Below are 22235 nucleotides of genomic sequence, written 5' to 3'. Positions count from 1 at the left end.
ACCTCCTCTGGTCCAAGGTTACTGAGGGTCTGCTGAAGGGGAACATGGGTAACAGATGTTTTAGATAGTATTCATAGCAGAAACGTTTCTCACTGCTGTAGCTTGTCTAGCTTTGTATTCTCAAACTGATACATGCTTTGAATGTTGAATCTAAGTGTATAGTACTAGGTCTAATGTGTTGAGAACACTTATCACTGGTGTGCATAGGGTTTTTATAAACTGATCTGTAATTCTTCCAGGGCTTGAAGACCTTTTCTCAGGTGGGGACAGTGGAGGACACTCTCGATTGATGAACTCAGAGCCTTTGATGGACAAGAACTACCTCCAGTACCTGAGTGATGCACGCAGCATCATCAACACCAGTGTCCAGGCATGTCGAGCGTGGTCTGCGCCTTACGATGGACTTAACCCCACAGCCCATGACTACCTGGGGGAAGAGGAGCTGGAGGAGAAAGCAAAAGATGAAGAAAGTGAAGCTCATCTTAACACTCCTCCACCTCAGCCTCCTACCCCACAGCCCCCCTCTGACACAAGTTCAATCAGTGAGCGAGAGAGGGCCGGGGCTCTGTTGGAGCTGGAATGGGATGATACATATGATGCTGCTCCAGAAAGAGAGGGGAACCAGCCAAGCTCAGAGAATTCCCATATTCTGGAGCGCCCACTCCCAAATGACCCCCCAAAACACATTCAGGAGATGCGGAAAAGTGCCATCATGCTTATCCGGGGGTCCTACATTGAGGAGTCGGATTTTCAAGATGATGTCTTGGTTTACAATCTTATTGCACAGAAAGACACAAAAGATGACCGTAGGTTTTTCTTAAACGCACAGCAGCATCAAAATCACATCCATTCATGCAGCCACATGCAAAGCGAAACAAATATTAACACACAACTTAACATGTATAGCAGTACACAAAATCACATACACAATAACACACACAAGCAAATGCACAATCACATAATGAACCACACCCGCAATTTCCTGAACAATTCTAAATCAGAGCTTGAGAGAGCTTTTGTGTCGAGAAATAATAAAAAAGGCATTGATTGCTGTTTGGATTCTAGCAATAACAGAATCAGTCAAGAACCAGAGGATTCCTCAAAGACTTTAAATGGACATATAACTGAGAAAGAGATGCAGTGCTTGAAAGATAAAACTGTTTTGCAAGAACAGGACTCACTTGTGGTTCAGGAGCCAGACTTTATTTCTCAGTGTCTCCAGCTCATCCAGACTTTAGGAGGGGATGAAGAGACTGTAGTAGAAGACGAAGTTCAATTTCAGCGATTAACTGCTCTCCTGTATGACGCTGAGGAGGAAATGGACTTCAACTCATTTTGTAACAATGATTATGAAGATAATGAAGAGAGGAATGAAGGCTTAGAGCAGATGGATGGGAGGAAACATGGCGTGCCATTTACAGGTGAGTAAGTTTTCAAATAAACAAGATTAAACTAACTGTGGTTGGGATGCTTGAAAAGATGGGTTGGTGAAGTCAAAGTCCAGCAAATAAAATTTGTAAGGAAGGTTTTAAATAGTTTTCTTCTATGGCTGTTACAAAGCTTAATTTGCCATTTGTTGTGTATGAAATTAATCAATTCCCAGTGGGTGTGATAAAACTTAAAACAAGTCTCTTCCAATTTTATTCCTTTTGAGGAAAGTAAAGACATTCAGATTCTGTTATTGTACCCTCATTTTTGCCTACACATGTGGTTTTGCAAGATGGTGAGATGCAAGTATACTGGGTCCTATGCACAAGCAGTGCCCATGGACCCCACTCAACCGCCAACGCCCAACCCTGGGGGTTGTATGCTATGCAAATAAAAAATGTATTGAGATTTTACCTCAGATTAGATATAATGCAAAATGTTATTTGTAATTTTGAATTATGAATTTTGGCACTGACAATCGCGGTGGTATTGAAGTGTTTTATAACCACAGGGGTTCATTTAATGTAGTCTATTTGCTTTGACATTTGTATGGAAGCCCGTTTCGGCCACATAAAATCATTTTAAAAAAGGCACCAGTTTTTATTTTTCATGAATATGCAAGTTGCTATTTCAATATTTCCAGATACTAAGTCAATATATTGAGATACTAACTCATTATTCTGAGATATTCAGTCAATATAGGGGCGGCACGGTGGCGCAGCAGGTAGGCATCGCAGTCACACCTGGAGGTTGTGGGTTCGATTCCCGCTCTGGGTGACTGATGGTGAGGAGTTGGTGTGTTGTCAGCGTGGGTTTCCTCCGGGTGCTCCGGTTTCCTCCCACAGTCCAAAAACACACGTTGGTACGTGGACTGGCGACTCAAAAGTGTCCGTGAGTGTGAGTGTGAGTGTGAGTGTGTGTGTGTTGCCCTGTGAAGGACTGGCGCCCCCTTCAGGGTGTATTCCCGCCTTGCGCCCAATGATTCCAGGTAGGCTCTGGACCCACTGTGACCCTGAATTGGATAAGCGATTGAATGAATGAATGAATGAATGAATGAATAAGACTATACTGAGTTAGTATCTCAAAGTAATGAGATCCTATCTCACAATAATGAGATAGTATCACAATATATTAAGATAATAAGTCAATATATTGAGATTGCATATGAAAAATAAATGAAAAAAACTCAGTCCCATTCTTTACCCCACTACAACGCCCCTGTCTACAGATGTAGCATGTACCCTACCAAAAAAGCTGAAAATACTGCATTACAATTACTGTTTGATCATAATGTTTATTACAGTAGAGTTAATGTTATAAGGGATATATTATGAAAATCTATTAATAATAATAATAATTATTATAATAATGTTTTTCAGTACCTGTGCATATTAATTAGCAGGTCTTAATAAAAACCCAATACATTTTTTGTGGTCTGCCTAAAGCTGAAATCATGGGATAAAACGGGTCTTTCTGATGTTCTGCTTCACCGTAGGTAGAGTGCTCTGAGTCTCTACTTGTCTCTGAGTATAGTTTCAGAGCGCAAAGACTAGGCACTGACCAGCACAGAGAAATACGGGTACTGATTAATTATGAAAAAATGAAAAACAAAAAAACATGGATAGAATAGAAAGAGAACCAAGTAAAACTGGGTAAAATGTGGATCTTGTATTAACTTAGGCTGTGAAATATATTATGCCCCTTTAGCATAAAAAGCATATAAGAGCTCTTTAGTGTTTTGTGTCATTGGTAAAACCAATTGTTTTCGAAATCACAGCTACTTTTTAAAAAAATTATCATCTTTTATTTCACTGAGTGTATCACCATTGGTGAAATTCCAGTGACACACCAAATCCAGTGTGTGTTTTTGTCCTGTAATACACAAGTGCACAATATGTTGTTCAGGCTAGAAAAAGTATTTTTAAGCACTTGGAATTTAACCTTTTAACTTGAACAGGGATTAATCCTGGTCCTGGACTCCCCCCCCACCCCCACCCAACTCAAATCCAGCAATGGGCTTAATTCCTGTTTGGGAAAGAGGCCCATGATGTTTAGTGAGGACAGAGGTGGAAAGAAAGGCTTAAGACGCATTTACAGTTGAAAAATTTAGATTTTTTTTATCCATTATATAATTTAATTCCATTCCCAGTGTTCCCAAACATTGCAGCTTTGGCCTGTCAGTGTTAGTTTCACTGGGACATAAACAAAGGTCTCTGCATTATTTGCTAGGTCCCTTCATTAGTGTGCTGCTATCTCGTCTGGAGAACATGCTGGAAAATTCTGTGGAGGTGAACCTGCTAGTGACAGGGATACTGGCTCAGATGGCGTCGTATCCACAGCCTCTGCTTCGCGGCTTCCTCCTCAGCACACGGCCTGTGTTCCAGCCTAGTGTCCGCACTCTTTACCAGGTACCCCAACAAACTACGACACAGAGGACCACCACTGACTCTAGTGCTACCCCAACACACTACGACACAGAGGACCACCACTGACTCTAGTGCTACCCCAACACACTACGACACAGAGGACCACCACTGACCCTAGTGCTACCCCAACACACTACGACACAGAGGACCACCACTGACCCTAGTGCTACCCCAACACACTACAACACAGAGGACCACCACTGACCCTAGCGCTACCCCAATACACTACGACACAGACGACCACCATTGACCCCAGTGCTACCCCAACAAACTACGACACAGAGGACCACCACTGACTCTAGTGCTACCCCAACACACTACGACACAGAGGACCACCACTGACCCTAGTGCTACCCCAACACACTACCACACAGAGGACCACCACTGACCCTAGTGCTACCCCAACAAACTACGACACAGAGGACCACCACTGACTCTAGTGCTACCCCAACACACTACGACACAGAGGACCACCACTGACCCTAGTGCTACCCCAATACACTACCACACAGAGGACCACCACTGACCCTAGCGCTACCCCAATACACTACGACACAGACGACCACCATTGACCCTAGTGCTACCCCAACACACTACGACACAGAGGACCACCACTGACCCTAGTGCTACCCCAACACACTACGACACAGAGGACCACCACTGACCCTAGTTCTACCCCAACACACTACGACACAGAGGACCACCACTGACCCTAGTTCTACCCCAACACACTACCACACAGAGGACCACCACTGACCCGACTGCTACCCCAACACACTACCACACAGAGGACCACCACTGACCCTAGTGCTACCCCAACAGACTACGGCACAGAGGACCACCACTGACCCTAGTGCTACCCCAACACACTATGACATAGAGGACCACCACTGACCCTAGTGCTACCCCAACACACTACCACACAGAGGACCACCACTGACCCTAGTGCTACCCCAACACACTACGACACAGAGGACCACCACTGACCCTAGTGCTACCCCAACACACTACAACACAGAGGACCACCACTGACCCTAGCGCTACCCCAATACACTACAACACAGACGACCACCATTGACCCCAGTGCTACCCCAACACACTACGACACAGAGGACCACCACTGACCCTAGTGCTACCCCAACAAACTACGACACAGAGGACCACCACTGACTCTAGTGCTACCCCAACAAACTACGACACAGAGGACCACCACTGACTCTAGTGCTACCCCAACACACTACGACACAGAGGACCACCACTGACCCTAGTGCTACCCCAACACACTACCACACAGAGGACCACCACTGACCCTAGTGCTACCCCAACAAACTACGACACAGAGGACCACCACTGACTCTAGTGCTACCCCAACACACTACGACACAGAGGACCACCACTGACCCTAGTGCTACCCCAATACACTACCACACAGAGGACCACCACTGACCCTAGCGCTACCCCAATACACTACGACACAGACGACCACCATTGACCCTAGTGCTACCCCAACACACTACGACACAGAGGACCACCACTGACCCTAGTGCTACCCCAACACACTACGACACAGAGGACCACCACTGACCCTAGTTCTACCCCAACACACTACGACACAGAGGACCACCACTGACCCTAGTTCTACCCCAACACACTACCACACAGAGGACCACCACTGACCCGACTGCTACCCCAACACACTACCACACAGAGGACCACCACTGACCCTAGTGCTACCCCAACAGACTACGGCACAGAGGACCACCACTGACCCTAGTGCTACCCCAACACACTATGACATAGAGGACCACCACTGACCCTAGTGCTACTCCAACACACTACCACACAGAGGACCACCACTGACCCTAGTGCTACTCCAACACACTACGACACAGAGGACCACCACTGACCCTAGTGCTACCCCAACACACTACCACACAGAGGACCACCACTGACCCTAGTGCTACTCCAACACACTACCACACAGAGGACCACCACTGACCCTAGTGCTACCCCAACACACTACCACACAGAGGACCACCACTGACCCTAGTGCTACTCCAACACACTACGACACAGAGGACCACCACTGACCCTAGTGCTACCCCAACACACTACCACACAGAGAACCACCACTGACCCGACTGCTACCCCAACACACTACCACACAGAGGACCACCACTGACCCTAGTTCTACCCCAACACACTACCACACAGAGGACCACCACTGACCCTAGTGCTACTCCAACACACTACCACACAGAGGACCACCACTGACCCTAGTTCTACCCAAACACACTACCACACAGAGGACCACCACTGACCCGACTGCTACCCCAACACACTACCACACAGAGGACCACCACTGACCCGACTGCTACCCCAACACACTACCACACAGAGGACCACCACTGACCCTAGTGCTACCCCAACACACTACCACACAGAGGACCACCACTGACCCGACTGCTACCCCAACACACTACCACACAGAGGACCACCACTGATCCTAGTGCTACTCCAACACACTATGACACAGAGGACCACCACTGACCCTAGTTCTACCCCAACACACTACCACACAGAGGACCACCACTGACCCTAGTTCTACCCCAACACACTACGGCACAGAGGACCACCACTGACCCTAGTGCTACTCCAACACACTATGACACAGAGGACCACCACTGACCCTAGTGCTACCCCAACACACTACCACACAGAGGACCACCACTGACCCTAGTGCTACCCCAACACACTACGGCACAGAGGACCACCACTGACCCTAGTGCTACCCCAACACACTATGACATAGAGGACCACCACTGACCCTAGTGCTACTCCAACACACTACGACACAGAGGACCACCACTGACCCTAGTGCTACCCCAACACACTACCACACAGAGGACCACCACTGACCCTAGTGCTACTCCAACACACTACCACACAGAGGACCACCACTGACCCTAGTGCTACCCCAACACACTACCACACAGAGGACCACCACTGACCCGACTGCTACCCCAACACACTACCACACAGAGGACCACCACTGACCCTAGTTCTACCCCAACACACTACCACACAGAGGACCACCACTGACCCTAGTGCTACTCCAACACACTACCGCACAGAGGACCACCACTGACCCTAGTGCTACCCCAACACACTACGGCACAGAGGACCACCACTGACCCTAGTGCTACCCCAACACACTATGACATAGAGGACCACCACTGACCCTAGTGCTACTCCAACACACTACGACACAGAGGACCACCACTGACCCTAGTGCTACCCCAACACACTACCACACAGAGGACCACCACTGACCCTAGTGCTACTCCAACACACTACCACACAGAGGACCACCACTGACCCTAGTGCTACCCCAACACACTACCACACAGAGGACCACCACTGACCCGACTGCTACCCCAACACACTACCACACAGAGGACCACCACTGACCCTAGTTCTACCCCAACACACTACCACACAGAGGACCACCACTGACCCTAGTGCTACTCCAACACACTACCACACAGAGGACCACCACTGACCCTAGTTCTACCCAAACACACTACCACACAGAGGACCACCACTGACCCGACTGCTACCCCAACACACTACCACACAGAGGACCACCACTGACCCGACTGCTACCCCAACACACTACCACACAGAGGACCACCACTGATCCTAGTGCTACTCCAACACACTATGACACAGAGGACCACCACTGACCCTAGTTCTACCCCAACACACTACGACACAGAGGACCACCACTGACCCTAGTTCTACCCCAACACACTACCACACAGAGGACCACCACTGACCCGACTGCTACCCCAACACACTACCACACAGAGGACCACCACTGATCCTAGTGCTACCCCAACACTATAGCTGCGTGACTGAGGCACTACCTGAAGCTCCATTGTGCCACCCATTCCCAGAGGATTTGTGTTTGTTTTTTAGGTTCTGGTGTCCGTTGGTTGCCAGATTGACCAATATGCAGCATCCAGGCCAGAATTCACTCAGATGGTGAGAGATGCTGCTCAGTATCTGCTACTCAAAGACCAAGCCCTGAAGGACAGAGGTAAATATTCACATTTTTATAATTTATATGTTTTTTATAATTTTATTTTATTTTCTCTTGTCTTTGGGGTCCAGCTCTAAAGCTTCATGCCTGCAACCATATCTTCCTTCTGTTTGTGTGTGGAGGGATGAAGCTTTAGAGCTGAAATCATGGAGGTGATTAGTGGCGAAGAGATTGCACTAATCTGAGAATCATCAAGTAGGCAGCTTCTAGTCTACACACTGCCCTGACTAGCTCACGTGTTTGGACACACTACCTATAAGACGCCACACAGTGAATGATTGTAGCCAGGTTGGACAGGCTGTGGAAGCTTCACAGAACACAGGCATCATTCCACCCAAAATGCAATTTAAATTTTAATTACAATTAAAACATTTTATGGAGAGCTTCCAAATGGAAATGCGGCTCTGTTGAGCTGGTCTGTGTTGTTTTAGCTAATCAAATCTTTGCAGGCTGTAACTGCTAACACACAACTGGCCACTGTGTATCCTTGCCCACTATGTTAACATAATAGGCATGATTATGTGACAACAAAAAACTACTCCTGCTCAACGCTGTGAGCTTTTATGAGGCATCCAAAATAAATACTAATATTTAGTAATAAGCCTTATATTGAAATATTTTGACAGTGTTCAAATGTATCAAGCTTCACTCAAGTTTCTATGAAAGAAGGAAGTGGCAGCAGACATTTGATGATTTCCGTTTTCCTTTGTTGTTTACGTCTTTGACCAACCCCAGAGCGGGATATCCTGCAGGAGAATGGAACGGGATGGTTTCTGAATGGCCACGTCCCAGGACGGCTGCTGAAATCGCTCCCTCCCTGTCCCAAGATCCCACCTCAGTCCAGGAACAGAGTATTTGCTACATTCCTCTATGCAGAGTTCCTCAAAGAGCTGGCAGCCATTGCACAAGAACACTCCATACTCCCTGACATAACCACGGAGGAATAGAACGTCCTTAATCAACAATCATCTAAAAAAATGCACTTTACACATATGACCAGCCATTACATTAAAACTGTGTCTGATATTGTGTAGGTCCCACAAATGCCACCATAACAACTCTGACTGTCGAGACATAATCCCTCTGAAGATGTGCTGTGATGTGTGGCACAAAACAAGGTGGAGGCTATGTGGATCAGACTTGGTTTTCAAGCATGTGCCACAGATACCTGAAATTGAAGCCAAATTTTATACAAACTCATTGTCTTTTTTCTTCAAAACATTCTGGACCTTTTGTGCCAGGGTGCATTTTCCTGTCCTTAATATTTGCAGAAATACAGGGGTTGGACAATGAAACTGAAACACCTGGTTTTAGACCACAATAATTTATTAGTATGGTGTAGGGCCTCCTTTTGTGGCCAATACAGCGTCAATTCGTCTTGGGAATGACATATACAAGTCCTGCACAGTGGTCAGAAGGATTTTAAGCCATTCTTCTTGCAGGATAGTGGCCAGGTCTCTACGTGATGCTGGTGGAGGAAAACGTTTCCTGACTCGCTCCTTCAAAACACCCCAAAGTGGCACCGCCTTCAGGACACAATGTTTGAACCATTGGATGCACATGGTCTTACTGGTGCAAGGTGCAGTTAATGAAGATTGGCCACCAGGCTGCTCCAATTTAGCCATGAAACCTCCCACACTACAATGACAGGTGTTTCAGTTTCATTGTCTAACCCCTGTATATGTTCCTTGTAAAGCATTTGGGGTGTTCAAACTTCTCTGTGACTGCTTTTAAAGTATTTCATCAAAGAATGCACAGCATCAAAACAATCTACACTGATGTATGACCTTTTAGCAACGTTCAAATGCAAGTGTATTTATATTTAAATTTGTATTTCTTAAATTGTCTTTACACCAGCCAATTAAACTCGTCCAGTTGGTTGGGTAAAGTATTGTCATTTGTTTTGTATTCGTAGTTGGATTTTTGGTTCCTGTTTCCTGTAGCACTTTTTTTTTTCATTGATTTGGTTGGTTTCTGAACAGTGGCTATATTTATATGTCGCTCAAAATACAGCACCAACAGCATCTCTGTCCCCGTGACTCAGTTAAAGCTGGGCCTTGTTTACTAGAGCTGCTTCCATGTGCAAACTAATGTACCTGTTCGTGCTCGTATTCTAGTGAAACATCAAATGATTACAATTTAACAAGCACTAAAGTCCTTAGAAAATATGGCCCTAAGAAGCTACAAAAACGTAACTTTGACTTTTGGATGACTGACACAATGCTGTTCACATTGAAACAATATGAGATTAGATATAACTCCGTCTAATCTTTTACTGGCTCCTGTGTTCCCTGTTTTTCTCCAGTATGTATTTATAAATTCAGCTGCAGTACATGCCACTTTAATTTGTACTTTATTACCTTTTATTTTTTGATTGTAAACCAGATTTGAATCAGATGCTACTACGAATAATCCTCATCTGGAGATTGCACCTTCAGTCCCCATCTGTGCCACTAGTCTCGAACTCTCAGGTGGCCCCTCCTCACAACATTCACTCAGGACAGTGCTAAACAGTGTGGGAGACAGAACCGAACAGTTAGTGCTCTCCTCCAAGCGTGTAAAACTCCAATGACATTTTATTAGGACCGGTCTGAAAAGTACCTGTGGTTTATCTCCGAGAAAACGTGTTAGACTTCACCCTCCCAGTCTATAGGGGGAGTCCTAACAAGTGGGTGGAACTGTCTAAAGACTATATTTGGGGAGAAGAAAATGGGTGGCTATTAACACCATTCTACTATCTATCTCTTAAATTGTCAAACTGCCATATGATAGGGTGAACAGACGTCCTCTTTTACTCGGACATGTCCTCTTTTTTAGACTTAAAAAAATGTCCGGCATTTTGTTTTTCTAGAGCTTACATAGAACTTCGAGAAGTTTTGTTCACAAACTAGTCCCGCCCTCCCCTACTCCAATTGGTTCGCTTGAACGAGAAGGGGGCGTGGTGAAATAGCCTAAAATCCTCTGATTGGACGGTCTGACTGTAGCGCTACCGTTATTGGTCGATAACCTCTGTAAACCTTCAACTGTGACTGATTATCTCCACAGATTATGTCCCAGAATGTGAAATAAATCCATGTTATGGTGAAGTTACGGGAAATCTCAGAGGCGATTTATGAGCTGGACAGATACTGGTATGTTAATGTAACACATTCCAGCTCCACTCGTGCAACTTTATACCTGGAAAGGTTATGTCAAGTATATGTGAGTCTTAATTTTTAAAATGACAATGTGTTAAGGCCTTTTTTGGTACATATTTACAAAACCAGCACTGAAATTATAGAGGATTTTAAATGATACATTTTTAATTACATACAACTTTGTATTGTTTTGTGTTAATATGATTTTATAGTGAGCCAATGTTTCAAAGATGATACACATGGGCAGTGCTGAAAGGAATGATCTAAATATTCTGCCCCTTTGTGTTGGTAAATAAAATGACAATCTGACACTGAGTACAAGTTGATTGATTTAAGTGAAGTACAGTTCCATTTTGAAGCAGGAAAATTGCAGTGGTGGGAAAAAAAATGAAACAACAGAGACAGGTCCCTGTTCCGCAATGGAGTTCCAGCTCCAGATCTTTGGGATCCTAGATTTTTGCTTGGAAATATTCTCAGCTGCAAAAGTGGGGCACTGCAGAAAGGTGTGTGAATCAGTGTCTTAGCTGATGGGCAGCACCTGGGTGCAGCAGGGAGTGTCGTTGTCACACAGCTCCAGGGTCCTGGGGTTGTGGGTTTGAGCCATGCTCCGGGTGACAGTCTGTAAGGAGTTTGGTGTGTTCTCTCAGTGTCTGCATGGGTTTCCTCTGGCTTCTTCATACGACTCAATAGTGTCCATTGGTGTGAGTGTGTTTTGCCCTGAAGTGTGCCTCCAGAGTATGTTCCCCCACCTTGCTCCCAGTGAATCTGTGTAGCCTCCTGACCCACAGTGACCCTAAACAGGATAAACAATTACTGACAATCAATGAATGAATGAATGTTTTAGCTGAAGCTAAAATAAGGATGGGGCGGCACGGTGGCGCAGCAGGTAGAGTCGCACAGCTCCAGGGACCTGGAGGTTGTGGGTTTGATTCCCGCTCCGGGTGACTGTCTGTGAGGAGTGTGGTGTGTTCTCCGCGTGGGTTTCCTCCGGGTGCTCCGGTTTTTTTCCACAGTCCAAAAACACACGTTGGTAGGTGGATTGAAGACTCAAAAGTGTGAGTGAATGTGTGTGTGTGTCTGTGTTGCCCTGTGAAGGACTGGCGTCCCCAGGGTGTATTCCCGCTTTGCGCCCAATGATTCCAGGTAGGCTCTGGACCCACCGTGACCCTGAACTGGATAAGGGTTACAGATAATGAATGAATGAATAAAATAAGGATACATTTCAATTCACACCAGTTTTTGATACTGAAGTGAAATTTTCATAAAAATGAGCTGCAGTAAATCATTCATTCATTCATTATCTGTATCCGTTTATCCAGTTCAGGGTCGCGGTTGAATTTAATCAGTATTCCCTGTTCTCATCTGTTCTTTGGATTAGGATTGAAAACTGATTTAATGAAGGCTCTGGCATGTGCTCGGCAGATCTTTTTTTTGGTCTTTTTTTTTTTAACAAGTCTTATTTTTACCATACAACATCTGGTAAACTTCTCAGTCTGAAGTACCGCTGCCCTCAGTGATTTAATGTTCTCCCTGCTCTAAATACCTCACTTCGTTAGTAAACTCAACATCTAAAGGACATCTAAAATACACAGGGCTGTGGTAATCCATGACCAGGATTGAGAACCACTGGTTTAGAAAACTAGTTTGTTTTCCAGCCCAGTATTAAAAAAAAATTTAAGAATTAAAGAATCAGTGTATATTCAGCTGCTTTCAACAGATCCAATAAAACAACAGCTTTCAGAAACCTAAGAGCTGCATCTTTAGGTCTGACATGTGACTTTGAAAGTGTTGAAATGGATGCAACCAAAAAGTACTAACGGAAAAGCTATATTTACTCGTTACATTATTTTAAAATGAATAAATGAGTGTAAACTGATACGGAATAATTCTTAAATTCAGCAGTGAAGCCGAAACGTCAACAAAACTGAATCAAAGCAGCTCTGGCTCAAACCATTCTTTCTCAGTTGATGTTTGAGGGAACTGTGTAAATTAGTAATTAGTGCTCTTTTTAGAGCAGTTTTTCCTTTTATTACAATTAAAATTGATTCTTTTTTTGTTCAAGGAATAGTTCAGAGGGCACGATAATTTTACAGCATGATGAATCATACAGACAAATATATAATAGGCAATTATACAGGTTGTAATAACTTTTTATTCAGAATAAATATACTCTGGGTGAATTAATATGATTATGCAGCCATTCATCCTGGTTTTTATAAAATACAAACAAACCAGGACAGTGCGTTATATATGTTTAACATTTGATAATAAATATAGCATTTTTGGTCTAAAATTGGAATGAGTTTAGTGGATTAGGTACTCGACTGTTACCATCACCAACTCCACTCAGTCTGGCAGAACACACACACACACATCACATTTGGAAATATCATAATAAATATTTTATCAGAGCTTTGCCAGTGAATACAAACCATAACCCTGTGCAATTTCCTGGACCCAACATCAATACAGCAGTCACTGCATCAATTATTTTCAACACCTACTTTCACAATGTCAAGAGTTTAACATCATACTGAACATGTTTCACAGTTAAATAAGTTTTTGAATCATTTGAAAATTACAAGATTAAAAAACAAAGCATATGCAAATTGCTGTATATGAAACTAAAAGACCAATATTGTATAATTTCAAATGTTGATAATGACCTGTTTGATTTGTGGTCTCCAGTTCATTATTACGCTCAATGTGTATTAAATGTTTGATCTGTACCTTATGACTTCACATCTGGATTCTGATTGGTGGGTATAGGCCCTGGGTGTTCACTCTTCCAGGACGAGGGGCTAAAGCCAGCAGGGGCTGAGCGAGACCGGGGCGTATCCGTTTGACCCAACCCCTGGTACTGACCCTTTGGGGAGGCGGGGACGGAGAGAGGGTCCACACCCAGGCGCTCATGGGAAGACCCTGAGAGGAGGCCAGTGTGCTCCCCCTGAACGACATCCACTTCAGAGCCAAAGAACAGCCTACGAGGACGTCCCAGCACCGTACGACCTGCAGAAAAATAACACAACCGATCATGTGTATTGTTGGGTTCAGTGGCGCGACAGGAATTGTCACTGTCACACAGCCCCAAGAGTTGTGGGTTCAAGCCCCGCTCCGGGTGCCTATCTTTGAGAAGGTTGGGTTTCACATACCCATGTTGCGAACTTGCTCTGAGATGTCAGCTCGAATATCTGAGACATCCAACATGGCAAGGAAAGAGTCAAAGCAGGAGACTTCCTCATCCTCACGCACATATGGACGATAACTGAAGCTATAGTGATGTGCAATCGCTGCCAGGAACATCTCTATGCAGATGACAAAGTCCTACAAAAACACAGACATACTAACAAGTCCATAATCGTCTGCATAATCTCATGATGCTCAACATTCTCTTTTTAGTTATTGTCCTATCATATCATATCCATTTTGCTTCACAAAATACTAGATGTACTACCATGTGTGTACCTGTAATCCTGTTGCTACAGCCTCCACACTTTCCCATTCCCATGTGCGCTTCTCAGAGATGACCCCAACCTTCACAAGTAACGCAATAAGAACAGCCTGCCTGCAGAGGGCGACAGAGAGTTAAACATTCACCACAGATCCCGTCATAGACAATCCATTTCCACTTGCTTTTCGCTGTAGCCTCATGACGTGTTTTAACTTCCAGTTACTATGGTTACTAAATAAGTTTATTTTTTTTCCCATTCAGCAGTGAGTTTAAAAAATCCCTGTGAACAAAGAGAACAACAAAATCAAGTAGTTAATGGCACTAATTCACACTGATGTAAAACACAACAATGCTGAAAACCCAACAAGTTAAATATATAGATCTTTGAACATACCAGAAGGAGGCGAACACCACCATTTTTACACACAGGAATTTTCCAACAGGCCTCAGTGGACTCAGCTCCTCTCTCAATGTGCGGTAAAACAGCAGAAGACAGTACATGGCAAACTGAAAATCACAAACACCCACACAAACAAACAAACACCTACATTGTCTCAAGTGCAGAAGTAAAGTTTGACTGTTAGAGGCCTTCAACTAAAGCCATGGCAAAACAACACGTGTCATAATGCTCATTTCTGCCAGGGATTCTCTGCCATTTACAGAAAGATCATTTGGCTATTTTAGATTTAAAATGGAGATTTAAAAAAATTGGATGTATTTTACATTGGCAGTTTAAAATTTCTCTGTAACTGTTAGTGGCTTACTGTTGTTTACACACGGTACTGTACCAGAGATTGAGATTTAAAAAGCTATTTATCTGAGCAGTAAGTGTTAATTTGCTAAAATACAAACAACAAATAACACCCAACATTAGAATCAAACCAGATCAAATTATTACAGTGAGTGTGATATTCTGTGTGTGAATGTGTTGGTTTATTATCTGAGGTTATCATACAATACCTAGTTTTAGCAGTTAATAAATAATGTGTGCTGTTGATTTAACAGATTCATGCAAATTAAGGAGAATCTGAACAAAACATTGTTCTTCAAACTCACTCACATCTACTACTTATATTATTTTTTTGTATTTACTGTGATTATATATAACTTTATACAAGCACCACGCTCACTGAGAATGCATTAGTTTAAAAATATATGGTGGGTACCAGCTGGGAGGCGTTGTTTATGATGACAAGGTACGTCCAGGCATTTCTGAAACTGAAGTTTCCTTCATCGTAGACACCAAACAGCTGACACACACTGAAGGAAACAAAACACACCATTATTGACCTGTGTTTGACTTTCGTTAAATCCATTGTGCATATATGAGCTGGCGTGTTTGTGGATGGATGCAAGTGTTCAAGTGTGTAGATTTAAAGTCCTAGTCACACTAGTATTTTGATATTTTGGTGTTGCTTGCTTCTGGTAACAAATTAACATTTGTTATTTACTATATAGTTTTACTCTTATAACTTATGAGGTCGACAGCTTATGAGTAAACTGGTCAAGGCTTGTTAGCTAACTGCATGATGTTCTGTTATCTTCTGGATTGATTGGCCAAAGCCAAAAACAATACTGACATTTTTCCCAGAAATATTCAGACTTTAATCTCAGAATCATTCCAACATTATTCTTAGAATTCTGACTTTATTCTTAGAATTGTTTTTAATGCTGTGGCCCTAAAACTTTCTACAAAATGAGGAACCAATGAGGAAACATCCGTATAAAAGACAGTGAGCCCATTTTTAGACACAAGCTGTTGGAGATGGACAAAACTAGTTAGGCCATGTTTTCTTCCTTCCCTCACTGCCTATATCTAAAACTGAATAACTGTATGTTTATCCAAGTGTTTTCTTACCTGTCAGATTTCTTACTTTTTGAGATATCCTGAATAATGTAAAAAAGAATCATTGGAGAAAATGACCAGTGGTTACTTTTGATGTTTGCAGTTATATTTTCTTACAGCGCAATGACTGTAGTAACAGGCCTGACAGCTGTGTACTGTAGAACTCCTAGTTTGCACCTGAACAGAAGAACCCTGAAGGCAGAAAGAATACACAGGTCTGTAATTCAGTGCTGTTGTCACAGGAGTAAAGTCCAAACTTCATGTCATTTCACACAAAAAACAAAAATATATATATATATATTCTTTTATCCCAAACCTCAAAGCTCTAGCAGCTGTGAAAAACATATAATTTATCTCAAACAGAAACACAATGAAGTTCATAAAATGTCCGTAAACGCAAATCTTAAAAAAAAAAAAAAAAAAAAAAAAAGCTAAATAAAATTTTCCCCTAAAGTCTTGTTTTCTTAAGATTTAAGACACTCTTGTCTATTTGTTTCTTACAGGTTTAACTTGTGGGTGTTTGGAGCCTACACAGAATCATCAGGCATGGGGCCGGAAAAGAGCCTGGACAGGTCTGAAGAACCACTTTTTACTTTGGCTTCAAATATAAGCCATGATTAAAGGTTTGTAGATTTTTTTATGTGTTTATACACTCACTCTCCCATGGTCCATGGTGGGCAGCAGCAGAAAGGGGGCAGTAATGAGCGCTGCTCCTGAACCTCCAGAATGAGTGGCAGGTTCGGATACTGCGTCTCCAGGAAGTTGAGTAGGAACATCAGGAAGTTGTAGATGACGTATGCTTCATAGCACTCTCGGCATGTGTCCACATAGATGGCTATACTCGGATACTTCAGAGCAATCCACTACAAAGGACGCACACAAAGAATCATAATATAGTCAAATGCTGCAGTTTCAAAACCCCTGGTGAAATGACAATTTGCAGAAAATTCAGTTTTATAGTTAAAATGAAAATGTTGTTTGTAAAATGGCAGTGTATTCTATATTTGCATTTTAAACGTCCCACTTATATGTGCACCTAGGGTCCAGTAATCCCATTCATACTGGCAATTGGGTAGGTTGGGTACGAAAACAGGTGGGGTTTGAAAATGAGCGGAGTAAGAAAATGGGTGGTGAAAGAAAATAAGTGGAGTATTAAATCAGATGGAAACTAAAATAGGTTTGTACAAAAATGAGTGGAGTATGAGAAAGAGGTAGGAAAATGAAATGGGTGTCATTTGAAAATGGGTGGGAAAAGATAATATATCAGTATGTAAATGGATATCATAGCCTTTCAAAAGCAGTTGAGCTGTTTTCCAACTTAATAATAAAAGGTATATGTGGAAAAGGAGGGGATAAAAATCTCTAGATCACTTACACTATCCAAGCTGTAAATTGGAACCATCCACAATATTCTGAAAAAAAAATTAACAGTAGTAATAACATATTTGAATTATAGACCAGAGACACAGACATGTAAGATGTGAATTTACTCAAGGTAAGTGTTTGTACGTTTTACTAAATTAACACGTATTCGAGAAGAGGTCTTTACGCTCATATAAGATGTAAAGACAGGCTGTAGGCAAAAACAAAAAACACGTAAATTCTTGAATAGCAGGCTTCTATTCTTTATTTACTGCTGTGTGATGTGTCTGGGACGGGGAGAGCAGATTTTACACCTTAAGCGCTGCCGCAGTTACACATTGATCCTGAATTTAGCAACTTCTTCTAAAGTTACAGTCTGTTAGAACTGAGTTGTTTCTTTTACATTCAGGGCATTTACACAGCACTTACTTTTCTGTGTTATTTACCTAAATCAGTGTTAAAACACAATGTTCATCTGCACCATTCGAGGTGCAGTAGGAAATTTGAAAGAGACGCTGACGACTAAAAAGTAGGAGAGCCTAAGATCACTGATGCTCTGCTCGCCACTGCTCACTCAGTGAATTGTGTGCTCTCTCTCGAGCCTTCATTACAATGCTTTTTAACAAGCAAAGAATGACACTCTTCTTTGTATTCCTGCTGTGATATGGGCTAGTCTCCTTGTCCTAGTTAGTAGTTTGAGGTGAGACAAATTGATCCAGTTTTTGGCAGGTTTCAGAAACAAAAAGAATTGTGTCTTAGTGAACAACACCAGCAGGAACATACAACACTGCATGATTACATAATACTCATAGACTGCCTTTTCAAAATGAGTAAAGGTAACCAAGTCATTAGGAGAAACATTTTGTCTGCACCAGCCCAGATGTGTAAAATATCTGACTTTGCAATTGAGTGTTGTGTAAGACTGGCATTAATTAGTTTTAACAAATGTTTCATGAAGGTGGTATAAAACTCTCTGAGGTGCCTGTAAATCACCTTAGATTAGTTTAGAAAATGTTAAACTGTTGTGTTGTACTCTTTTTAAACTGCCTTTTTTTTTCTTCCCAAATACTGCTGTGTTTTAAAGCTCTGGGCCACAACAGTTTTTTGGCAAAGACTTTGCACCAGCAGCTTCGGCAGGATCTATTCTGATCACAGCTGAGCCACAATTTACTCAGTCAATTCAGCAAAGCCTTTCCACTTCTCTTCTCCTGCCAGTTTTCCTGATATAGGATAATGCTCAGTCTTCATTTAGAGGCAGTGCATCTGTCCAGTCCAGGAGCCTCATTTATAAAACTGTGTGGATCAGTGAGTGAGTGAGTGAGTGAGTGAGTGAGTGAGTGAGTGAGTGAGTGAGTGAGTGAGTGAGTGAGTGAGTGAGTGAGTGAGTGAGTGAGTGAGTGAGTGAGTGAGTGAGTGAGTGAGTGAGTGAGTGAGTGAGTGAGTGAGTGAGTGAGTGAGTGAGTGAGTGAGTGAGAGAGAGAGAGAGAGAGAGAGAGAGAGAGAGAGAGAGAGAGAGAGAGTACAAAAGCCAGAAAATAGCATGTGCCCAAAAAATCAGATTTATAGAATAGTGTGTACACACACTATAAGTCTGTTTCTCTTTATAAATCACAATCTTTTTCAAAACATGCGCAGAACCAGCCTCATGTTCCACCTTCGTAATGCCCACACCTAGAAATGGTCAATGCAAATAACCTGAGGACTATTTAAACATGGGCTTCTGTTTCTTTTTCATGAGGTAGTGGAGACATTGGAGGACTGAAGGACAAATAAGAAACTGCACGGTAGATGTTCTTTTTGTTTGTTTTGCTGTTGTTTGGTGACCACAGTCATGGCATTACAAACATATGCTACTTAGTTGAGTGGCAACATGTGGCTGCAGCAGTAAACAGTGTTAAATTGGTTCGTTAACCAGATGTTACTGTTATCGTTATCAAAAAATAAATAAATAAATAAATAATGTTCATGATCTCTGAAAACATACTGAAGCTTTGTCATAGCTAGGTCTCTTGCCTGTTTATGAACCTGTGATTGTGTGCAATTTACAACTGTTTAGGCTTTTAATTATTCTCAACGATTACCAGCCCATAACAAATTACTGTCTATTTACTGTGGAGTATAATTTCTTATAATAATATTATCACAGTTTCTGTGTGAGATGTTTCGCACGCATATTTCAGAGCAGTTTTTGTGCATACGCCCCCTTTATAAATGATAATATAATTATGTTATATAATATAAGTGTGTGTGTGTGTGTATGTGTGTGTTACCTGATGATAGGTTTCTGTAGCTCAGGTTGTGTGTAGTGAACCAGATGCTGGAGAATCCCCCACAAAGAGATGGGAATGGTCATGAACACAAACACACCTGCAATGAACCATGCCTTTGTGTGTGTGCCAACCTGTAGTACACACACACACACACACACACACACACACAAATTAAACTTACACCGGTGACAATGAAAGATCATATTAATGCTGCCCTCTATCATTTAGATTAGAGACACTGTGCAATAGCACGGGCTGCCTCCCAAATTACACAATAAACCCAGTTAACCACCAACACGAGCACACTCCGGGATGTAGTGACCCGTCTGGTACCGTGAGCGCTCTGGGTCGCAGCCCATGTTTGTACACATTTCTGCTTCCTCCCTAAACAATAACACCCCGCGACTGACTAATTTGCATATTCATAATCCCGCTCCCAGACACACCTCCGCTCTGTGGAGCTCCCACGCACCCAGCGGCAAGCTCACGGTCACGAGCAGCGCGTACACGAGCACGGCGAGCGGCCGGATCCAGCGCCGCCAGCCGCCGCACGCGCACGCCATCTTTATCCCGAAGATGAAAACAGTGCCTTTAACGTTACCGCCCTGCGAAGAGAGGATGCTGCTGACGTACAGAGCGAGAGCGCGCGAGGGAGGGGGTGATTCCGCTCTGATGACGACAGACGAACAGATGGATTTGCAGAAGGCGTCGCGTTATGGAGAAGAGTTTAAGGAGAAGGTTCGGTTCAGATTTGTGCGTTGCTTCTGTGTAATTGCCTTTTTATTCTGGTACAATCTGTTCTTATATGTGCTGCTCTTCTCTGATTGATAAAACTACTGTGAAAACATTCTAGAACAATTTATCAGTGACGTCAGAGAGACATGGAGACGACAGAAAAAGTTAGGGACAGATGGACAGAGATGAAAGAGGAAGGCAGTGAGCTATAGACAGTGAGATAATGAAGTGTTAGAAAGAGGCAGTCGCAGAGGGAGAGGGTGAAAAAATAAGAAGTAGAAAATGTGTGTGAGAAACCACCAGTCAGTGTGAGTAAGTGTGTGTGTGTGTGTGACCGAGAGAGAGAGAGAGAGAGAGAGAGGGAGACTGAAAGAATAAGAAGTAGAAATAATGTCAGAGAGACTGACACTGAATGAGTCAAAGGTTTTAGGGAGAGAAGTGTATAACTGAGCCCTGAGCAAATGTATGAGCCATTCCATGTTTAGTAGCACTCCTCACTTTCCCTGCTTCTTTGGCCTTGAAGATAAACATTATTCCTTCGTGAGCATTTGCTAAAACCGAAGAACTGAAGCCATGCTTTAGTGCGTACAGATAAACTGACATATACGTTTCCTTGTTGCAGAGCTCGGGTGTTTTCGTGTGTAGCTACTTGCTCAAAGACCAGATGTTGATGAGTTAATTACATAAAAGCTGTGCTTGTGGTACCACTTTAACTGCGCACTTTATTCTACACGGAGGGTAAAGGGCGGAACACGAGTTCACACAGACTAGATTAATTTTCCATTGCTGTAACACACACACATTCATGGAGAGCTGTGAACGTTGATTTCAGCAACATTTCAAAAGTTCACCTACTTAGAATCAAGAGTTCTGTTGTCAGAAATAAACCTAGACATTACATTATATTTTATCTATCTCTTATGAGGCTGCAGCCTTATAATTATGTCCTATATGTGTCTGTATATAACTCAGCATCAGACACAAGCTCCATTCTTTTACTTTACTGACGAGACCAAAGCAAAATCTACCAACAAAGCACCCCTGAAATATGTAACGTCACACCAGTGACTGAGATAAAACCACAGTCGTATTAAACAGCAGTGAGCTTTTCATGAATGGTGTTACGTCATGTGTACAAATGTTAACATTGTTCATTATTCTACCCTACGGAGTGTACAAATATGACATGTTGTACTGTTAAGTGCATGCTTAGTTCAGGATCATAAACCCCATTTCAGCTCAGGCCAGATATCTTGAACGAATCTCTATCAGCATGCCTTGTGTTGACACTTGGCATTTAGTGTAGCAATGAAAGGCTCATGTGCAGCTGCTCCAGAGAATCCCATATTCTTTCAGGTTTTCTCAAAGGAACTGTATTCACAAAGTATATACTTGGTCTTAACTATCTCTTGGACATAGTGTTATTTCATTCATTCATTCATTCATTTATTCATTGTCTGTAACCCCTATCCAGT

General features: G+C 42.9%; 2 protein-coding genes across 2 annotated transcripts; one reads left to right on the top strand and one right to left on the bottom strand.

The window, feature by feature from the left end:
• The first annotated feature begins 6 nt into the window (after positions 1-6).
• Positions 7-10120, top strand: LOC136696724 (FHF complex subunit HOOK-interacting protein 1A). Its single transcript, XM_066671367.1, has 5 exons — positions 7-48; positions 240-1421; positions 3658-3836; positions 7836-7956; positions 8695-10120. Exons 1-5 carry the CDS (start codon positions 45-47, stop codon positions 8904-8906), a joined length of 1698 nt encoding a protein of 565 aa, XP_066527464.1. The 5' UTR covers positions 7-44; the 3' UTR covers positions 8907-10120.
• A 176-nt stretch (positions 10121-10296) lies between these two features.
• On the bottom strand, positions 10297-20648 carry LOC136696028 (transmembrane protein 184C-like). Its single transcript, XM_066670103.1, has 11 exons — positions 20472-20648; positions 20026-20156; positions 17769-17805; positions 17051-17256; positions 16511-16585; positions 15714-15807; positions 14942-15054; positions 14562-14661; positions 14249-14420; positions 13827-14105; positions 10297-11889 (listed from the first exon to the last, which is right to left on the bottom strand). Exons 1-10 carry the CDS (start codon positions 20586-20588, stop codon positions 13828-13830), a joined length of 1323 nt encoding a protein of 440 aa, XP_066526200.1. The 5' UTR covers positions 20589-20648; the 3' UTR covers positions 10297-11889; position 13827.
• Between the last annotated feature and the right edge of the window lie 1587 nt (positions 20649-22235).

The sequence above is a fragment of the Hoplias malabaricus genome, chromosome 5 (genome assembly GCF_029633855.1).
Source record: "Hoplias malabaricus isolate fHopMal1 chromosome 5, fHopMal1.hap1, whole genome shotgun sequence".
In the NCBI taxonomy this organism is placed as follows: domain Eukaryota; kingdom Metazoa; phylum Chordata; class Actinopteri; order Characiformes; family Erythrinidae; genus Hoplias; species Hoplias malabaricus.
The sequence above is the reverse complement of the archived record's forward strand: the minus strand, read 5'-3'. Positions and strand labels throughout refer to the sequence as shown.